Here is an 18606-nt window from a genome sequence, read left to right as displayed (position 1 = left end):
GGGCAGGCCACCTGGATGGGCTGCACTTGGGAAGGGGTTGCCTCCCAGCCTGTGGAAGACAGTCTAGACTGGTCATCTCATAGTGCCAGCCTCGTCGCTCCCAGGAGAACTGCACACGGTCCCCTTCTACTGCAGTAGACCATGACCTTGATCTCGTACTTCCCACCCTGGCTCCCAGCCCTTCCCTGGGTGCAGACGGGATAGGGTGAGGCTCTGAGACTGGACTGTTTTGATTTTCATTCTTGTTAACTCCAACCAGGAAACTCTTTAGAACAAGGGTAGCTCATTGCTAATTCAAGCTGAGGGAGGTTGTGCTGTGGAGTTACAGCAGAGCAGACATATTCTTTCATTCTGGAGTCCTCCACATTGTTTGTCTGTCTTCGCCTATTCTATCCATGCACAAAGCCCCCTCGCAGTAATGACAGCACAAACAATATAACATAAACAGAATAGGACGTCAAGGTCCTGGACTAGGATATATGGGACTATTCAGTAGCTATAAGTGAGTTGCACAAAAGGACATGAAGGCAAAACAAAAACAAAAACAAACAAACAAACAAAAAAACCCCAAAGAGCAAAAAACTAACCTCCAAAAGACTTGCTACATGTTGTTGATTAAGAAGACAAACACACGTGTTCCTCAGCGAGGCCTGCCTTCTTCCCTGCTCACTGAGCCAAGTTTATTCAGGTAGTAAAGTTGTCCAGGTGTCAGGGAATGTCACCCTTTTCCAAAGCCCTGCAAGAAGCCTGACATGAACTTCAGTTTCCATTTGCTTGGCACCCTTACCCCAGCCCCTTTGCAGTGGGAGTGGCGGTGTTCAGACCAGTGACACGTAAGGGGAAGTCTCCTAAGATAACAGGGCAGAAACTCCTATAGGGAGAGCCTATTGCATTTACTCTTTCCTTCTCCTTGTGCCCTTAGTGTGAAAGCTTGATGGACTGTGTTTTTGCCACCATCTTGCAACCTTGGAACTTGGAGGAAAGATCAGCAGAAGTGTCAAGTCACAGAACCAGACCTCCCAGGACTACATCTCCAGACTTCTGGTCACGTGAGAGAATCAAATGCTTTCACGATTTAAGACACTATTGGGAACGCTGTTCACTGAGGCTGACCATACCCTACTGATACACATAGGTACTATGACTATCTCTAGGGTTTAAATGAAGACAGTTGAGGTTTCTGGGGACACATTAGTGTGTAGCAATGCCTGGGCTGGAATCCTCCTCTTTCTGAATCCAGAGCCAGAACACTTAGTCCGCCTTATAATAATTCTCTAACTTTACCTGGGGACCTTGTCAAATTGCAGATTGCTCTACTTCACTCCAGAAGATTCCATTTGGCAACTTTGGTGTGGGGGTCACCAGAATCTCCATTCTAAGCAAGCAGTACAGGTGGTTCTGATACGAGGGCTTCCAAACCCCAGTTAAGGGTCACTGCCTATGTTATTTACCCCTCGATCAAGTTCATTTCTTTCCAAGCCTACCCTTCCATCACTTCAGACTGACCTCACTACAGCACCCATACCTCCTCTCCTCCCCCTCCCCCTCCTCCTCAGCACAAGAGGAAATCCAGACCCTGGCCTATCTTAGCATAAAAACATCAGGTCCTAATTCTTTGGAATCTGAGGCTGAAAGTAAGAACAGTTAGGAAGAAGGTGGAAGACCATCTCTTCTCTTAAGCAGTTCTTTCTCATTTGTCAACTGGACATCCTGGGGGGTCACAGATTGAAATAACCAGCTCTAAGCCTTATTTATTCCACCAACCAGCCATCTCTTTACCTAGATGTCAACTCCTTGAACAATAGAGAAGTAAAATCATCACGAGTCTTTGTCTTGGGAGAACGTGTAGGAAAGGAGGAGGGGAAAGTAATGCACACATTCATTTTTGTCTCATGAGGAACCCACGTGGTTCACTGTTATTCAGCAGAGATCAGTCCCTGGCTTTGCCTGAGAAACACAGTCCAAACTCAATACTGTAGGAAGCTGTGAACCCAAACTTTTTAATTTTTTTCAAGAATTTCATTTTTAATAATTAAAAAAAAATCGCCAAGCCCATGTGTCCCATAAAAATAAATGAATGTTTTCACTCTTGAACCAATAAAGCAGATGAAAGTTGGAAGCCACGTAATGCTCTCTGTGTAGCTCATCTAGGCCACGCAAGGACTTGGAGAATCAATCAGTTTATGGCTTGCAGATGGGAGAAACTGAGGAAACACCAGGTCCGTGACCCCAAGTAGGGCCACCAGAAAGTTGCCCGCCAGCTACTCTTTTGGAAAAGCAGCTTTCCTGAGGGTTGGAGAAAAGCCCAGATTCTGTAGCATGGCAAGTTCCAGCCTAGCCAGCAAGTTCAGCTGCGTTTCTAGCTGAGTCCTTCTTGCACCCAACGACCCGTTACAGAGGGCCATGTTGCATCCTGCCTTTGTGCCTGCTCCCCCTTCTTGCTGAAATCCCCTCGTGCTCCTTCCTCACACAGCAAACGCCCACTCATCCATTGCTCACTTATCACCAAGAGCTGTTGGTCCTCCCCTGTGGCTGCATGGCCGGGCCCTACTGCAGCACTTGGATACCCGATGACACCTATGTGTTCTCATGTATCTGGCCATCCCTCCATCTCTCATCAGAACATGCATGGAGCATCTCGAAGGCTGGATCCTGTTTAGTTCATTTTTATGTTTCCAGGTTGGGTCACATAGCCAGGCACAGAATAGATGCTTATTAAATGCTTGTTGAAGGCACACATTGATAAACCAGTGTAGACGCGGGGTCATTTGAGAAAAAAGATGGCACCTTCCACCCCACTGTACTCCCTAAAAGAAGTTGGAGGAGGAAATGTGAAGGAGGAAGTTCATTCAACTTTCTGGCGAGCCTTTCCCAGAGGCTATGTCTCCTCTTTTGGTCCAAGGAATGTAAACACTCAGATTCCTTTCACTGATAAACAACTTCTTATATTAAAAAAAAAAAAAAAAAAAAAAGGAAGGAAAGCTGACAGTTACTTGGGGGAATGGTTTCTGCCGGGTCGCCAGGGAACATGTTTGTGACTGAGATGGGTATTTGGGCAAAGACACTACAGGGAGGGCTGGGATCACTTAAGGCTTATCCCCATTTTGGGGGGATTTTTTTTAAGGCTTTTCTTCTCTTGGGAGGAAGTCACATCCCGGCAGTGGCTGTCACGCTACGCTCAGTTTAGTCCTGAATGAGAAAACCCTGGGCTATAGCAGTATTGCCCCTCTCTCTCCTTCAGTTCAAAGGCTGGAAATTGAGTAACAGACATACCATCAAGAGGGATTTTCCTTCCACCCAGAGGGTGTCAGCCTCCCCACCAGGAGGCTGGAGTCAGGCCTGGTTAATGTATTTACCCAGGCCTCCAGGCAGGGCGGCCCCCAGTGATAGAGGGCTGCCCCCTCTAACCTGGGCTGTCCCGCTGGCTTTCTTCTCAGAGATCCAGAGACTGCTATCTCTGAGCAGCCTCTTCTCACAGAAGGTTCAGGTAGTTGAATTTTCACAGTGGGAGACTGGGGAAATTGGCAAAAGGGTATTGATGGGAAAAGCTCATGAGATGGAGTCGAAGAGAAAGTTCTGAATCTTTAAGCAGAGTGAACTTTGTTCCCTTCACTGGGGTACGTGGTACCAAAGAAGAAAAGATGGGGACGTGGTGGCAGGGGAATAGGACAGGGAGAGAATCAACCTTCGTAAGAGCCTGGACTGATGGTGCTGTTTTTCATGTATCGTTTTATTTAACACACTGAGTGCCCTTGAGACCTCTATTATCCCCCCTCCCACTGCACATATAGAGCGAAACTGAGGGTGATGGGGATCAGGGGGCTGCCCAAGGCCACACAGCTGGGACCTCTGGGGGTCAGGATGGGAATATGGTCTGTCAGGGCCCCGGCCATGAACCAAGTACAAGGAGTAGAAAATTCATTTAAAAAAAAAAGAAAAGAAAAGAGCTGTGCTGAACAGTTAAAAATCAGATCAGCTTGTATTTCTTAAGTGGTCTTTCTCTGTCAGGCATCATTCCTTTTAATCCTTATAAAACTTCCATTTTGTTGATGAGGAAACTGAGACTAGGAGAGGTCATGCTGCTTATTCAAAGTCAGAGAACTAAAAACTTGTAGAGTCAGACCTCAGACTCAGGGCATCAGGAATCCTAATTATTGAATTACTAATTCACTGAATGATTAATGTAATAGATAAGGCAGGGAAGAATGCACTTCTGCATAAAGGAGCAAGAGACAATAAGAATGAGCTTGTAGACACAACATTGTAAAATGATTATAAATCAATAAAAAATGTTTAAAAAAACGCAAAAAAAAAAAAAAATAAGAATGAGCTTGTAGACTCTGATGAACCATTAGGAAAATAATGTCCTCCCAAGACGCCAAGTTAGGAAGAGTGGAATCAACCTGGTTTCAGGGGGTAAGTAGGAAAAGGAGCAGAGAACAGGTGAAAGCACTTTCTGCTGGAGGCTAACGCCCCCTACAGGTCACAGCACCCTCCCACTCTTCTCCCAGGTCTTGGGATACCTGCAGATGCCAGGATATTTTAAGCTCTTTTGTGGTGGTTTTAAACAGGCACACAAATTCTTTGATACTCATCCCATGAGATAGGAAGTGTCTATGTACCCTCCCTTTGAGTCTAGGTGGGCTTGTGATTTGCTAATACCTAACAAAATGTAGCAAAACTGACTGCAAGAGTTTTGAGGCTGGCTCAGACAAGGTGACCCAGTTGCCCCTGTTTTGGCTGGACACTCTCCTTTGGAACCTTGAGCATGTGAGAAATCTGGCTCCCCTAGGGCTGCCAGACTATGAGGAAGCCAGGTCATGTGTTCTGGCCAACAGCCCCAGGTGAGGTCCCAACTGACAGCCATCCTCAACCACCAGAGATGTGAGTGAAGACTTTTCCTGATGATTCCAGTCCACAGCCTTCAAGTCACACCCCTTCCACCTCCATCTTTTTATCTTCCCAGTCCAGATCCCAGATATCATGGAGCAAAGACAAGCTATGACTTTGCCCTGTCAGGATTCCCAACACATGGAATCCAAGAGCATAATAAAGTCACTGTTTTATGCCCCAAAGCTGTGGGGTGGATTTTTGAGCAGCAAGAGTAACCGGAACATCATCTCACTTCATTTATTTTTAGGGGAAGCCCATGTTCCTTTCCTTGCCCCCCATGCCAAGCTCTTACTTTTCAGTGAACTGTGTGGATACAGTGGCAGCCAACCTCTGAAGACCGCACGGGCTGATCTCATCCTTTGATGAGGGCATTGGGAATGGCAAAGATGAGCCGGCTACTTTACAACTGCCTCTCTTAGCCAGGCTCCCAGGCTCCACTCCCAGCCCCTTTGCCATCCTTCACTTCTAGCTGACAGCTCCTCACCCCCTCCCCTGTGCATCCCATTTGGATGGCAGATACCTTTCAGTCCACTGAGCCCCCAAGGCAAAAGCTTCCCATCAGCTCTAGAGCCATTTCTGTAGTTACTCCATTCACCACACCCCGGGAGCAGCTATGGGCTTTTTGTGAAAGTGTCTGGTATGAAGTCGCCTTAGCGGGTATTTACCTGGCTTGGGTTCTACCCTACTGGCGCAATTCCGTGGTTGTTAAAACTCTTCAAAGAACTAGATGAACCCGTTTCTCTTAAATTGGTGCCTGGTAGGAGATTTCTCATTTTCCCAGTACAAAGTTCATTATGGTACCCCACTGCTAACTCACTATGAGCTACCCTTTCAGCCAGGCAACAGAGAACAAAGTTCAGAGTCCAAATAAGACTTTTCTTGTGCTCTTTGGTTTTTTTTTTCTTTTTTCTGAGTTGACTCTGGAATCTAGCATCCATCCAGCATGGTGTGCTGGTAAAGTTTTGGATCTAAATAGCTCAATGTCTCTTCTACTTACTTGCTGGTACCCTTAGCAAGTTATCTAAATCCTCTGAGCCCCAGTTTCCTTATCTGCAGGATGGAGACAATAATTCTTACCCTGGATTGCTGTGAAGATGGAAACAGATAATGTGGTAACCAAGTTGGCTAGAGTTAGGTTAGCTGAAAAATCAGGTCTAATATTTTGTTATTATTTTTGTTGTGGTTATTGTTCAGTAAATCCTACCAGCTCTATCTTCCAAATAAAGCCAAAATCTAGTCATTTCTCATCACCTCCACTGCCAATCACCTGGTCCAAGCTACAATTACCTCTATTTGCATGACTGTAATATGCTCCTAACTGGTCTCCTGGTTTCACCCCTGATGCCTTTTGCCCTTCCACCCAGCAGCCAGAACAATCCTGTTCAGTCTTGTCATGTCACTCCCAGGCCCCAAGCCCTTCAATCACTTCCCTTCTTACTCCGTAAAGTTTTTACAATGGCCTACTAGTCTGTGCAAGACTGGACTTCTATTACCACTACGCCTTCATCTTTTCCTCTTCTCTCTCCCTCTCTCTCCTTTCTTGCTGTTCCTCCAACAGCACACACCTGCCCTAGGGCCTTTGCCCTTTCCATTTCTTGGCCAGAGAATGCATGACTTGATCTCTTTCAAAGCTTGGCTCAAATACCCTCTTCTCCCTGAGTGCTTCCCTGACCATCCTATTTAAAATATCCCCAGTGCCTCTTTTCTGATTTATTTTTCTATAGTTAATCACCTTCTAACATACAATTGACTGACTTACATTTATTGTCTATTTCTTCTAACTAGGCTATAGGCCAGTTGAAAGCAGAGATTGCTTTCCTTTGGTTGATTGCCATCTTCAGTGCCCTAAACAGGGTCTGGCACAGAGCAGACCCTCAAATATGAGGCTGCATTGACCACAGAACACAGAAGCAACTTACTTGGCTGCTGGCTAGTATTTTACATTAACAAAGATGACTGGGTGCATTGGCGGCATCATCAATAGTTTTGTCTAAAAACATTGTCACGGTGCTGCCCTTTTCTAGTTTGAGAATATACTTACGACAAAAGCCTTGAGTAAAAACCCAGCTGAAGTCAAAAGATGCTGGGACAGTAAGACCGAGGTCTTCTGATTGCTGATTCAGAAGGCCCCTGAGAATCAAGTATGGACTCTCATTTTCAAGACCAGCTATATAATTTGCAGGGCCGAGTGCAAAATGAAAATGTGGAGTGGCCCCTTGTTCAAAATTATTAAGAATTTCAAGACTGAGACAGCAGAGCATTAAACCGAGAGCAGACCCTTCTGAGCTCAGGGCCCAGTGTCACTGCACACATTGCACAAGCACGATGCTGGCCCTCCTCATTTTCTACATCTGTATGTACATTTTTCATCCAAAGAAAACAAACCTTAGGAGGCTTGTTTACTTAGTGAACTTTATCCACCTAATGTCTCTTTAGGTTGCCACAAGGCTGGAATACTTAAGAGTATCCATTCTGCCTGAGATCCACTGATATTCAGGCTTCAAAATAATCTATTTCTGTTTTGTACTGAATTCTACCACAACCTCAATTTTAGAGCAGAAAGATTAAAAGATACCTAAAATACTCTTCCTACTCCTTGAATAGGTTACAATCTTATTCAAAGACAGTGCTAAATCCTGAGGCTAGAAGTGTCCTGGGGCCAGGTAAACAGGGATTGAAGCTTCTGAAAGAGATAAGGTCATTTCTGGCCCATCACCACTGTTACCCGTGGTCTGACCAGGAGTAGCAGTCTCTGGTTTAATGGTTTACAAATGTGGTTCAGCCTGAGAGATGACCCGAAGACACAGTGAGAATGGGACTGAGATACAGTCCAGGGTGGAGGCAGGGCCCCAGGACTCCAGATGCCATCATGTAATTTTAGCCAGTGATGGTGACCCGTGCTAGAATCCACCAGGGCATTGCTGGAGAGTCAGCTCCCTTCCTTGGGCTTTATTTTCTCCATCTTTCAAAGGAGGATTATACTGTTCAGAGGTTATTTTTTAATATTAAACAGATTTTAGATATCCTCTTGCATTTTGAGTTTTTTGGAGTCAGGCAACACACGCACACACACAAAAACCCACACAAGTTCCTGGACCCCTTTATTCACATTTTCTGGGGGAAAAGAAAAGAAAAAAGAAACTTTTTGCATATTTTCATTACAGGTCCATTTTGACATCTTAAATTTTTAAAATGACCTAAAGTTACCTCTAGATTTTCAAAAAGTTCTAAAGATGAGACGATCTGGCCACAAAGGTCTAAGAAATATTAAATTAATGAGAAACATTAGTTCAACATTTCAAGAACAATTTGTCACCAAACAAATGAATTGGAACTTATGGAGGTCTTTCTTACAAGACTTCAAAGGTTTTTCTTAAAGATAACTAAAATAAGTTTCATACACTATCTAAAAATTTCTGTGTACACCTACATCCTGAAGTGAATTGTTTTTTTTGTGGGTCAGAAGTAAACCATTTGCACAGGAGGACATGTGATCATTCATATTTACAAGGGTAAACTTTTCTTCACCTCCGTTTTGGTGTTTGATAGGGCTGTGAACATTTCAAGGGAGTTTGGCTTTAGTGTGATTGCTTAAATGTGTCCATTAAACTGTGGGCATCGGTTTCATAGGAAGTGAAATGTTACAAGGTTCTCAACTCTGGTAGAGACAGAAAAATTCTGCCCAACACATTTGGAATCATAGGTTTCTCGCCCTGTACATAAATATTCTGAGAATTTAACTTCCTATCTGGTTTTCCGCAAGGTTCTCACATAAGTAGGACCCACTTTCATTCTGACCATTCTCATTCATATATTGTCTACAGAAGGCGACAGCCGGCTCCAGAAATGGGAGACTGGGCGTGGGTCACCTTGTTTCTGTGCAGTCTTAACGAAACTGCTGCATTTTCGGGGATGGCTAGCAGGGTGCAAGGAATTCCTTCGCCTGCAGAGAAATCCACAAGGAACGTTACAAGGGAGCCGAGTTGTGCTATCTTAATGGCGCTTAGCCTGGTTCCTCTGTCTCCACCAGGCGATACATCCCTGCAAGCCAGTCAGCCAGGACCTGCTCCTGTCCGCATATTCCCGGCTCCTGCAGAGATTCTCCTTTTCCAAGCCCCCCTCCTCCCCTCTGATCTTCACATTCTTTCCTTAGATATGTTAATACCCTCTCAGAGGCGCTACCTGGGGCAGCCTCTCAGTCTCTTTCAGGGGATTTTATCTCTCTACCCAGATCAGCGATGGCGCCCGTAGAGTTGTCTCACAAAGCTGCCTGCTTCCCTGTTTACAAGTTCAGGTGAGGGTTGCAGGCTCTGGGTACAACTTCTGTGTCCCAGATGCCTGACAGGTGTTTTAAAGCATTCATACTTGGATTGTGCTAAATTCAAGGCTGGGCCCCTAAATAGCTATTGTTTCTAATTGATAAAAAGGGATAAAATAATTGATAGTGCAATTGATAAAATAATTGATAATTATTAAAATTATTAGGTTGGATCATAGGAAATTGCCAATATTCAGCTCTATAATTATAGAAATGTTTTGTTTCGACCTAATACTACAAAATGGTTTCAGATATCAATGAAGAGATATTGAAAGATTTTTGTTTTGTCTTTTCACTGTGTTCTACCCCCCAATTTCTTTTCCTGTTCCCTGTATACCTGTGCTAAGACCACGCACACGTACAAACACAAACATACACACACTAACAGTATGACTTACTTTTTCTTTTTTAGGCCCTTAGAGAGTTAAGGAAACCAGACGACAGTGAGGTAGCACATTTACATGAATAAAAGGCAGTTCTCCTCACAATATTCTTATCCTTTGTTCAGGAATATCCACCCCCCACCACTCCCTCTCTCCCAGCTCTGACGGAAATCATTCTTTTAGCTTGAAAGCAATGAAGGCTTGAGGGCAGGCAGCTTGTACAGGGAACAAGCCCCAACACTGAGTCACAAAGATCTGGATTCTGCATTTGGTTTATTTCTTGGTATGTGATCTTGGACAAGTTACCTAACCACAGTGTATTCCTTTTTCTCATCTGAAAGATGAGGACAGTAATACCTACTTTATGGGTTGAAGGGAGCCGAATAAGATAATGTACATAATGTACCTAAAACGGGGCTCCAAACTCAGTGAAACCAATAGAATGAAACATCCCGTCCCTGGAGCTTCCGGCCTCCATGCCTCCCCGTCTACCACACGTGGCTCAGAAACCAAAGAGCCGCACTGTACGTGAAGTGACATGTGGCCTGGGACATTGGGTGTCTCAGTAGTAACCAGTCTGCCGGGTGAGTCATGGTTTGCGATGTATCTGTCGCTTTGGGAAAGATAACTTGCAGCTGGGGAGGCACAGAAGTGGCTTTGTGGCGTCAGTGACATTTGGGCTTGTCCCTAAGGATGGTTAAGATTTAGACATACCCTCTAGGCCAGCATGGTCTCATTAAACTTTCTGCAATGATGGAACCATGCTATCATCTGTGATTTGTGTTGGCTAAAACGTGTGGCTACCGAGCACTTGAAATGTGGCTGGTGTGGCAAAAGTGTGAGTCTTAAATTTAATTTTAATTAAACAGCCACGTATGGCAAGTGGCTAAGGTACTGGCCAGCACAGGACTAGGCAGAGGAAAAAGCAAAAGTGAAGTGACAGAAGCAGGAAAGAAATCTTGGGGGCAGGCCTGGCGTGCACCCCGCGTTGCCCTGGCTGCAGCCCAGGGTGCGAGGACACTACTTAGCAGCACAGGCAGCTGGAGGGAGATGTGCGGCGAACTGATCATCAGTGTAAAGAGTTTAAATGTTCTTTTCTAAGCCATGGGAGCTAGTGAAGGTTGGTGAGCTGGGGAGTGACAGCATGTCACTCAGCTTCGGAGTGATCAATCTAGCAGGAGCTAGAGGAGCGGAGTTACTCTGATTTGACCCCCTAGAAGCTGGAAATGGAAACTTTTGGGAGTGTGACTGTGAAAACCTAGGTGAAGCTCTTCCTGAGTGCTGGGCACTGTGCAGACAGCTCTGCCCTGCGTTATCTCATGTCACTCGGAGGCAGGCGCTGCCAACAGATCTGTCTCACAGACAAGGAAAATGGGCTTCACCGTTGGTTAAGTTACAAGTCCGCCAGCAAGTACGGAAAGGAAAATTCGAACTCAGGTCTGTTGGATTCCAAAGACCGCAAAGGAAAGTATTTAACTCTACTCCACCTCTGTTTTTGAGCTCCCTGGGGGAAGTAAGAGAAGTCAGTCTCCCCTGGCAGTGTAAAGAGAGGTGACACCAAGCCAACCCTAAAGGTGAGGACTTGACAGTAAACGAACTGGGTGTGGCTTTTCTCAAGACCTGAGACAGGAAACGCTTTTCTTTCCACCTGCATTTCTCAATGGGACTCCCTGTTCTGTTGCCAGGCCTGACCTCTCTCATCTTCCTACTGCCTTGGTGAAAGACTAAATTAGGCTATTACCGAGCCCATTAGCTTGCCTATTTGTGGGCCAGAAGAGTTATTATCTGTATTTGGGGAACTCTCCAAGAGTAGAGACTTATTTCCTTCCTGAGATCTCTTCAATTTGCAGGCAATTATCTGATGGCTTTTAAAATTTCTTTTACAATCTTCTCTTAAAAGGCAGCTCAATGTGGTTTTAAAAACACCAATTTGAGAAATAGGCTGCCTAGATCTGAATCCTGGTTCAGTCTGACTTAGAGCATGTTGCCAACAATACAACCTACCTCAATACAACCTACTTCACAGGCTATTTTTAAGGAATCAATGAGTAAAGGTACTTAACATGCTTAGAATTGTGCAAAGCATTTCCTATATGCGGTTTACAAGCATTACCATTTGCCAAAAACTGGGCGGGGCTGGGGCAGGAGTGTCCAGGAGGAGGAAGAAGCAATTCTCAGAAGACCGCTCTAAAACATCTGGGTGTGAATCAAAAGGAATTGGTCAGAAAGATAATGGAAGGCCAGTTTTCTGAGTTAAGATCAGACTCTTCCTTAAAGAGAAGCCATACAAATGTAAACACTTGCAGAGAAAGTAGATTGGAAAGGAGGGAAAAAGGAAATTTTGACAGGTACTTGAAAGAACAGTTACTACGTGCGTGGCAGCAAACCCTTCGCACTTTCGGGCAGATGACAGGGGCTTAACCTCAGTCCGGGTCGCAGCGGGCACTTGTTAAATTGCAGCTTCCAGAGCTCAGTGCTGCCACCTACAGGGCCTGCGAGGCAGAGCGCGCAGCTCTCAGGGCTCCTAGGCGGCGGGGAGCTGGGTCCACGCTGGGTGGGTAAGCACCTCACTAGCCGTCATTAACTCCCCTCTCTTACAAGTTTTAAATGCTTCTGGCCCCAAAAGTTCTGGGACACATTTTTAAACATTATTTCCAAAAGGGGGGGTGGGGATGAAAACATAAAATGAGGCAGAACTCCACACACAGAAATGTAGAAAATATCACCCTGATGTAGCAACAAGTGCCAGGCACTGAGTTAGTGGCTTGGCACATGAAACTGCATTGAATCCACACAAAAGATAGTGTCAGTAGTATTCTGCCCATTTCAAGGTAGGTTAAGGAATCCAAGACACAACTGTTTAGAACCTGAGCCACTCCCACTCCAGTTGTCCACATGTCATAACACACTACCCGACAAATTATTTTTGCATCGTTCCCATGTATAAAAGGGCACACAACTGAGTTGACCAAACAGAATCAACAGTCACAAAGAGCTTCTGTTTGCACATAGCAAGTGATGCCTACCGTGAGCTTTGAAAATCTGAACCCCTCAAATGATGCTAAAGCAGAAATTTTCACTTAAGGACTTTATTACCACAACTTCAATCTTTGTCCATTTGTAAATTATTTCTATATATGCAAGCCGGCCTGAATGAATTAATGTCGTAGCCTAACTACAAAGTGCCCTGTCTTGCTTTTACCAAGTCAAACTCTTATAATTAATTGACATTTGGACACATTTGGGCTACATTTGTACTACAAAGGTTGTGTTTGAATTGATCATCCTGTGGTACTAACAATGCTTCTCAAAGTTTAGTGTACACATATTCACCTGGGGACCTTGCTGAAATGCAGATTCTGATTCAGTGACTCTGGGTTGGGGTCTGAGGTTCTGCACCTCTAATAAGCTCTCAGGTGATGTGGGTGCTAGCAAGCATGTTTTGCGTTTCAGAGAACTTAAAGATTTGCAGTTCTGTTGAATCATCAAAGTAAAATTTTACTGGCTTGCATATTACTTATATTTGATTGTTTTCAAATGCCTTGAGAATCAGTAAATTATATGTTCCACCTAAAATACTTTATCAACTGAAACAAGGAATTTACCAGGATATTCTATTCCTTTACCCAGGCTGGATTGTAAAGTGTTTATCTTTAGAAATTCTGGGACCTAAAGAAATTTCACCTTTGATCAGAGACTAATTTAGTCACCATGAAAATTATTTTCCAAACTCTAAGGGAGAGTAATGGTGGTACTAATGCAAGAAAAACTTGTAAAAATTAAACTTCCCGTTTTTTCAGGTTTTTCAAGCTGACGTTTTTTGCCATTTAGGAAACTGGCTATATGAAAGTATAGAGTAGTAGACCTGGTGACTCACTTAGAAACCAAGAAGCAGTTGGGAGGGTATAGCTCAGTGGTAGACAGTATGCCTAGCATGCACAGGGTCCTGGTTCAATTCCCCAGTACCTCCATTAAAAAATAAATAAGTGAATCTAATTACCTCCCCCTTGCAATTAATTAATTAAAAAACCCAAGAAACACCATCTCATATCCCTCAGATCTGGGGGGTCCATTGATGCTTACATTTAGCAGTGTCTCCAGATGTTGAAGGGCAGAAAGTAACACATTCACATGTCATACAGAGCAAACATCTATGATGCTCATAGGACAAGCTATTTATAGCAGTAAAGAATAAAATGACTCATCAACAGACTGCCACTTAACTTGTTTGTTTTGTCTGGTCCCCACTGAATGGCATCTGTTGGTATTATAATAGCTAATGCCCAGCAGTTATTTCCATCATACACCTCACTGGGGATGAGAAATGCAATGGAACTAGATCCTCTGTTTGGAATTGAATTTTTCCCCAACATCAATTAAAACGAGCAGGAAAGGTGTTGTGTTCTCCCCTACGACTTCTTATTTACACGAATAAAAGCTATATACTTAAATGGTTCAATGTAAACGACTGCTTTAGATGTCGTAGAGAATAAAATGCCTCAAATTAGAATAGTGGAAATTATTGAATAATAACAACATGAAAGAAAGTATGGTCACTTCAACAGGCACAAAGTACCTGTTCTGCACATTGCAGTTTTTCCAAAAATGTGCATTTATTGCCTTGCATGGCCTTAAGATTGATTGCTAGGTTTGCATAGCAAAGACTGACATGGATTAAGGTACTGGCCCCTCCCCAGCTTAAGTCTGAAAAATCCACAGGGTCACGTTTTCAACCCTGGACCAATGAATGTGGTCAGAGGGATGAGAGATAACCATTGGCCCAGCTTTGGCCACGTAATCCCCCTGTTTGCTGGAAAAGTGTGAGGGAATGGGGGGGTTATAATTATTTCAGACTTTAATCAAACCATATATTTTGAGAAATATTTCCCTAAGAAGAGGCTTACTCTTCTGGGAAAAACTCATGTCCATCACAACTTTGGTCAAGTGACTTCATTTATTTGAACCTTAGTTGAAGAGTCTGTATGTTTGTTTGAAGGAGTAGAATTAGGTGCTTTCGGAGGGCCCTTTCATATCTAAAATCTCTAGTTTTCAGTTACCTTCTTAGGTATGAAATGATTTCATATCCATCCCTGAAAAGCAGACAGAGGTGATGCTATTTCACTCTCTTATTAAATGGGGAAACCAAGCCTCCTGAAGTTAATGAGTTTGCCTCAATCATTAGAATGTAAAGTGGCAGAACTAGGACTAGATATTAAGTGATTGGATTAGTTCTGGAGAATTTCCTTTGAACACTACGTACATTAGTGAAATTAGTTTTATTCATTCCATAATGACCACTAACTAATTTCATTGGTAGCAAACTGCTATAAATTAAGCGAGAGTTGAAGGGATAGTTCTGATGAATTAAATCTCGGGCACTTGAATTTTTAATTTTGCTGCCTTCTGAGAGGTGCTGAGATTGTTCATTAATATGATTACTGTCGCTTTGATGGGAGTTACTGGAAAGTTTGGCTTGGGGAAAGAAAAGCAACTGAGAATTCAAGTTGAAAGCAATTGCTTTTAGAAAGAGACTGAAGGAAAGACTGGGAGGAACTGATTATTATCTTCCAGCTCACAGACACTCGATATTATTCGTGAAGCTGATAGCAGTCAAATAAGTCACTATTGTTTGTTTTAAGATTTCCCTAAATAAATATTTACACCACACAATCAATGAAGTCTACAAAGTCAGTGGGATGGGTTTTATTTTTAACAAGTCTTAAATTAATTGTATATCCTGTGCATCTACAAACATCTATTAAGATAACTTTGAGCACTAGTTTGCAGCTCCTAATGATTGGCTTTCTTTTTGAGTAATATTTCAGTCTAACATATAACATTTTTACGACCAAAGGGGAAAATAATCTTTGATGAAGAATGTATAAAATTATGATTTGAAAGCCTTAATGCGTCTGCCTTGGGTCTGCCAATTAATGAATTTATCCTCAAGGAAATAAAAATTAATAGTAAAAAGGATGTTTGCTAAAGCACCTCAGAGTAGTAAAAAAAAAAAAACAAAAACAAAACAGGAAACAACTTAGATGCGAGGTTACTAAAGAAGATTATGATACCTTCATAAAATTGGGACTTTTGTATAATAATTTTAAAATGATGCTGCCAAAGAATAATTAGTGACAAAAACATTCACAATAGCTTAACCAACAAGAACAAACGCTCCAGAGTCAGGCTACCTGGATTCTGATTCTAGTTCAAGCAACTCCCTGTTGTGTGACCTTGAACAATTTACTTAATCTTTTGTGCTTAATTTTACTCAGATATAAAACGGGGCCAGTAATGACAGTACTGCCTCATAAGCTTGTTGGGTGAAATGAATGAGGTAATCTAAGTAAATTGCTTAGCACAGAGCCAGTCACTATAACAAGATTATAAAACAGTACAACATTTTTTTTCTTTGCTAATCTGTTTTTCCTACTTTGGGGGCCAACAATTATGTTAATTTGGTGATGATGAAGAAAATACAAGTTATTTAAAAAAATTATTAAACATTTTAAAATTATGATAATATACATATAACATAAAATTACCCACCTTAACATGTTCAAATGTACAGTTTAGTAGTGTTAAGTACATTCATGTGGCTGTGTAACCAATCTCCAGAACTCTTCATCTTGCAAAACTAAAACTCTAGACTCATTAAACAGTACCTCTCTGTTCCCTCCTCCCCCCCAGCCCCCGGGCAACCACCATTTTACTTTCTGTCTCCATAAACTTGAATACTCTTGATACTGTACTGGAACTATACAGTATCTGTCTTTTTGTGACTGGCTTATTTCACTTAGCATGATGTCCTCAAGGTTCATCTACATTGTAGCATGTATCAGAATTTCCTTCCTTTTTCAGGCTGAATAATATTCCACTGTATGCATATACCACATTTGGTTTATCCATTTATCTGCTGATGAACATGTGAAGTGCTTCTACCTTTAGGCTGTTGTGACTAATGTGGCTATAAACATGGGTACAAATAATTACAGTTTTTTTTCAAAGAAAGCATATTATAAGTTCCCCTAAATTTCCTAAAACTGGTAAGATGCAAGTAAACAGGGACTACAGGTGATTGAAATCCTAGACTTGCTCTTTCTCTCTGAAAGTGCTTCAGTTTTTAATAAATAAATAAACTAATTAATATATTGAGCTTTTTATTAGGCACTTTGTCTTTGAGGCTAGTTATTTCAGAAAATTTTATATTTAGTTGAAAATAACAAGGGAAAAAGCCAACAACAAGGGCTGAAACCAGACAGGTGCTGCTCATCCTCTCATAGTCAGGACAGTCTGAGGTCATCAGCCCAGAGCTCATATTGCATTTCATGGTTTCAGAGTCTAATCTTCTCTTTTCTTGCTCTGCCAAGTCCCTAAAGCTTTCTTCCTGGAGTCTTTTCTTGGGACTAAGTGGCTGCTGGAGCTCCAGCAGCTTTATTTCTGTTTCTACTCCAGCCATAAGAAAGGAGGAGAGGAAGAAGGAAGAGTATGTCCCTTCTTTAAAGATGCTTTCCATTGGCTAGAAGTTAGTCATGTGGTCACTCTTATCTGTAAGAAAGGCTGAGGAAAGTGGTGTTTATTGCCCATAAGCCATATGCACTGCACAAATTAGGGGCTCTAAAGTGAGGAAGAATGAATACTGAGGGACAGCCAGGGTTTTCTCCCAGAGTGTAACATGTTAATTAGCATCTTGGAATATATATCCTTAGGTAGATAATGTTGAACTGTTTTTCTCTGAGTCTATAGATAATCTTGAATAATGATTCTGAGGCAATGGTGATTTGCTGGCTCAGCTGATGCTTCCTCCAAATGAGACTGAGCTTGTAAAACCTAGAACGATAGACTGGTGCCTTGAGTTTGTGCTGAGATTCCATTTATTATTCCCCACTTAAATAGACAGATAGGGCTGTGGTTTTCTTGCCAATGAAGCTGGTGATTGGGCAAATTTGGTTGGGGAGTTACTGACCAGATAGAATGTGGAAGACCCTCTCTCCAAGATCATTCTGTACTAATGAGCACACATTGGTGCCTACCTAGTGGAGTCAGATTTTTATCTGATTTCTATAACTTCCAATATGAAAATAATTTCTTGATTAAATATTTTAGATGTTGACAAAAGTTAACATCTTCTTTGAAAAATAGCTGCTTTTGTTTTAATTGTAGAACTGGAGAATCTGTGACACTCCAATGTGGTTGTTTTGGCTGATGGATATTTAAATAAACAAGTACTATGTGAAACAGGAAAACTTTACCCCATTACTCATGAAGTACCATCATCCTTGAGGCAGAGATGGGGTGAGGTCAGAGGTGGGTGAGGGCCAGGGAAGGAGTGAGGGGAGTTTATTACAACATTAATTCAAAAATTTAAAAAAAAACAGTGATTTTGTTATTTCAATGCAGCTGTGTCTAAAAATGCCTTGGTCCCATCATCTTTTTTCAAAATGCCCTGCTTTAAAAGTGAATAAACTCTTTAATGAGTACAGTTGTATGAAAAGAACTTTAAGATTACAAACAATAGAGAAAATGAGAAAAAGAGCAGGTTAATTATTAATTATAATAATTATATAATTAATAATTAATAATTCCATTTTAATAAACATTTAAATAAAATAGACCAATATCACTAAAATTATGCTTTTGTCATTGTCCTCACTCTCCCTACTGCCACAAAAAGTAATTTCAGGGCTTCTGATTTTTTGGAATGATACTAGAGCCCTCTGGCAGAATCTAGAGGACTTCTCATCAGCCTCAATGGTACACTCTCCTGTCTGAAGAACCAGAAACTGAGCAAATCAATAGCAAAGCCCAGTGCAGTTCTTTAGTGTTTTCACCTACTGACCTAAGAGTAAATTCACTGTTCAACTGGTGAGCCATATTATGGTCTGCTTTTCAAGGTCCTGTAACTTGCATCATTGGTGACAGTTCAGTACAATAGATACTTCAGTACTGATTGCGACAACTCTCTAACTTTAATCTGCATTATATTTAAAACATCCAGTGATCCTTTCCTCT

General features: G+C 42.3%; 1 protein-coding gene across 1 annotated transcript in view; it reads left to right on the top strand.

The window, feature by feature from the left end:
- The first annotated feature begins 1039 nt into the window (after positions 1-1039).
- Positions 1040-18606, top strand: part of BMPER (BMP binding endothelial regulator) — a 260419-nt gene continuing 242852 nt past the window's right edge. Inside the window, exon 1 of the mRNA XM_032483753.1 lies at positions 1040-1135. Within this exon, the coding sequence (XP_032339644.1) occupies positions 1063-1135 (73 nt within the window). The 5' untranslated portion in view covers positions 1040-1062. The remainder of the gene's footprint in view (positions 1136-18606) is intronic.

This window comes from Camelus ferus, chromosome 7 (genome assembly GCF_009834535.1).
Source record: "Camelus ferus isolate YT-003-E chromosome 7, BCGSAC_Cfer_1.0, whole genome shotgun sequence".
Classification (NCBI taxonomy): Eukaryota; Metazoa; Chordata; class Mammalia; order Artiodactyla; family Camelidae; genus Camelus; species Camelus ferus.
This window is presented reverse-complemented; position numbering and strand designations above follow the sequence as displayed.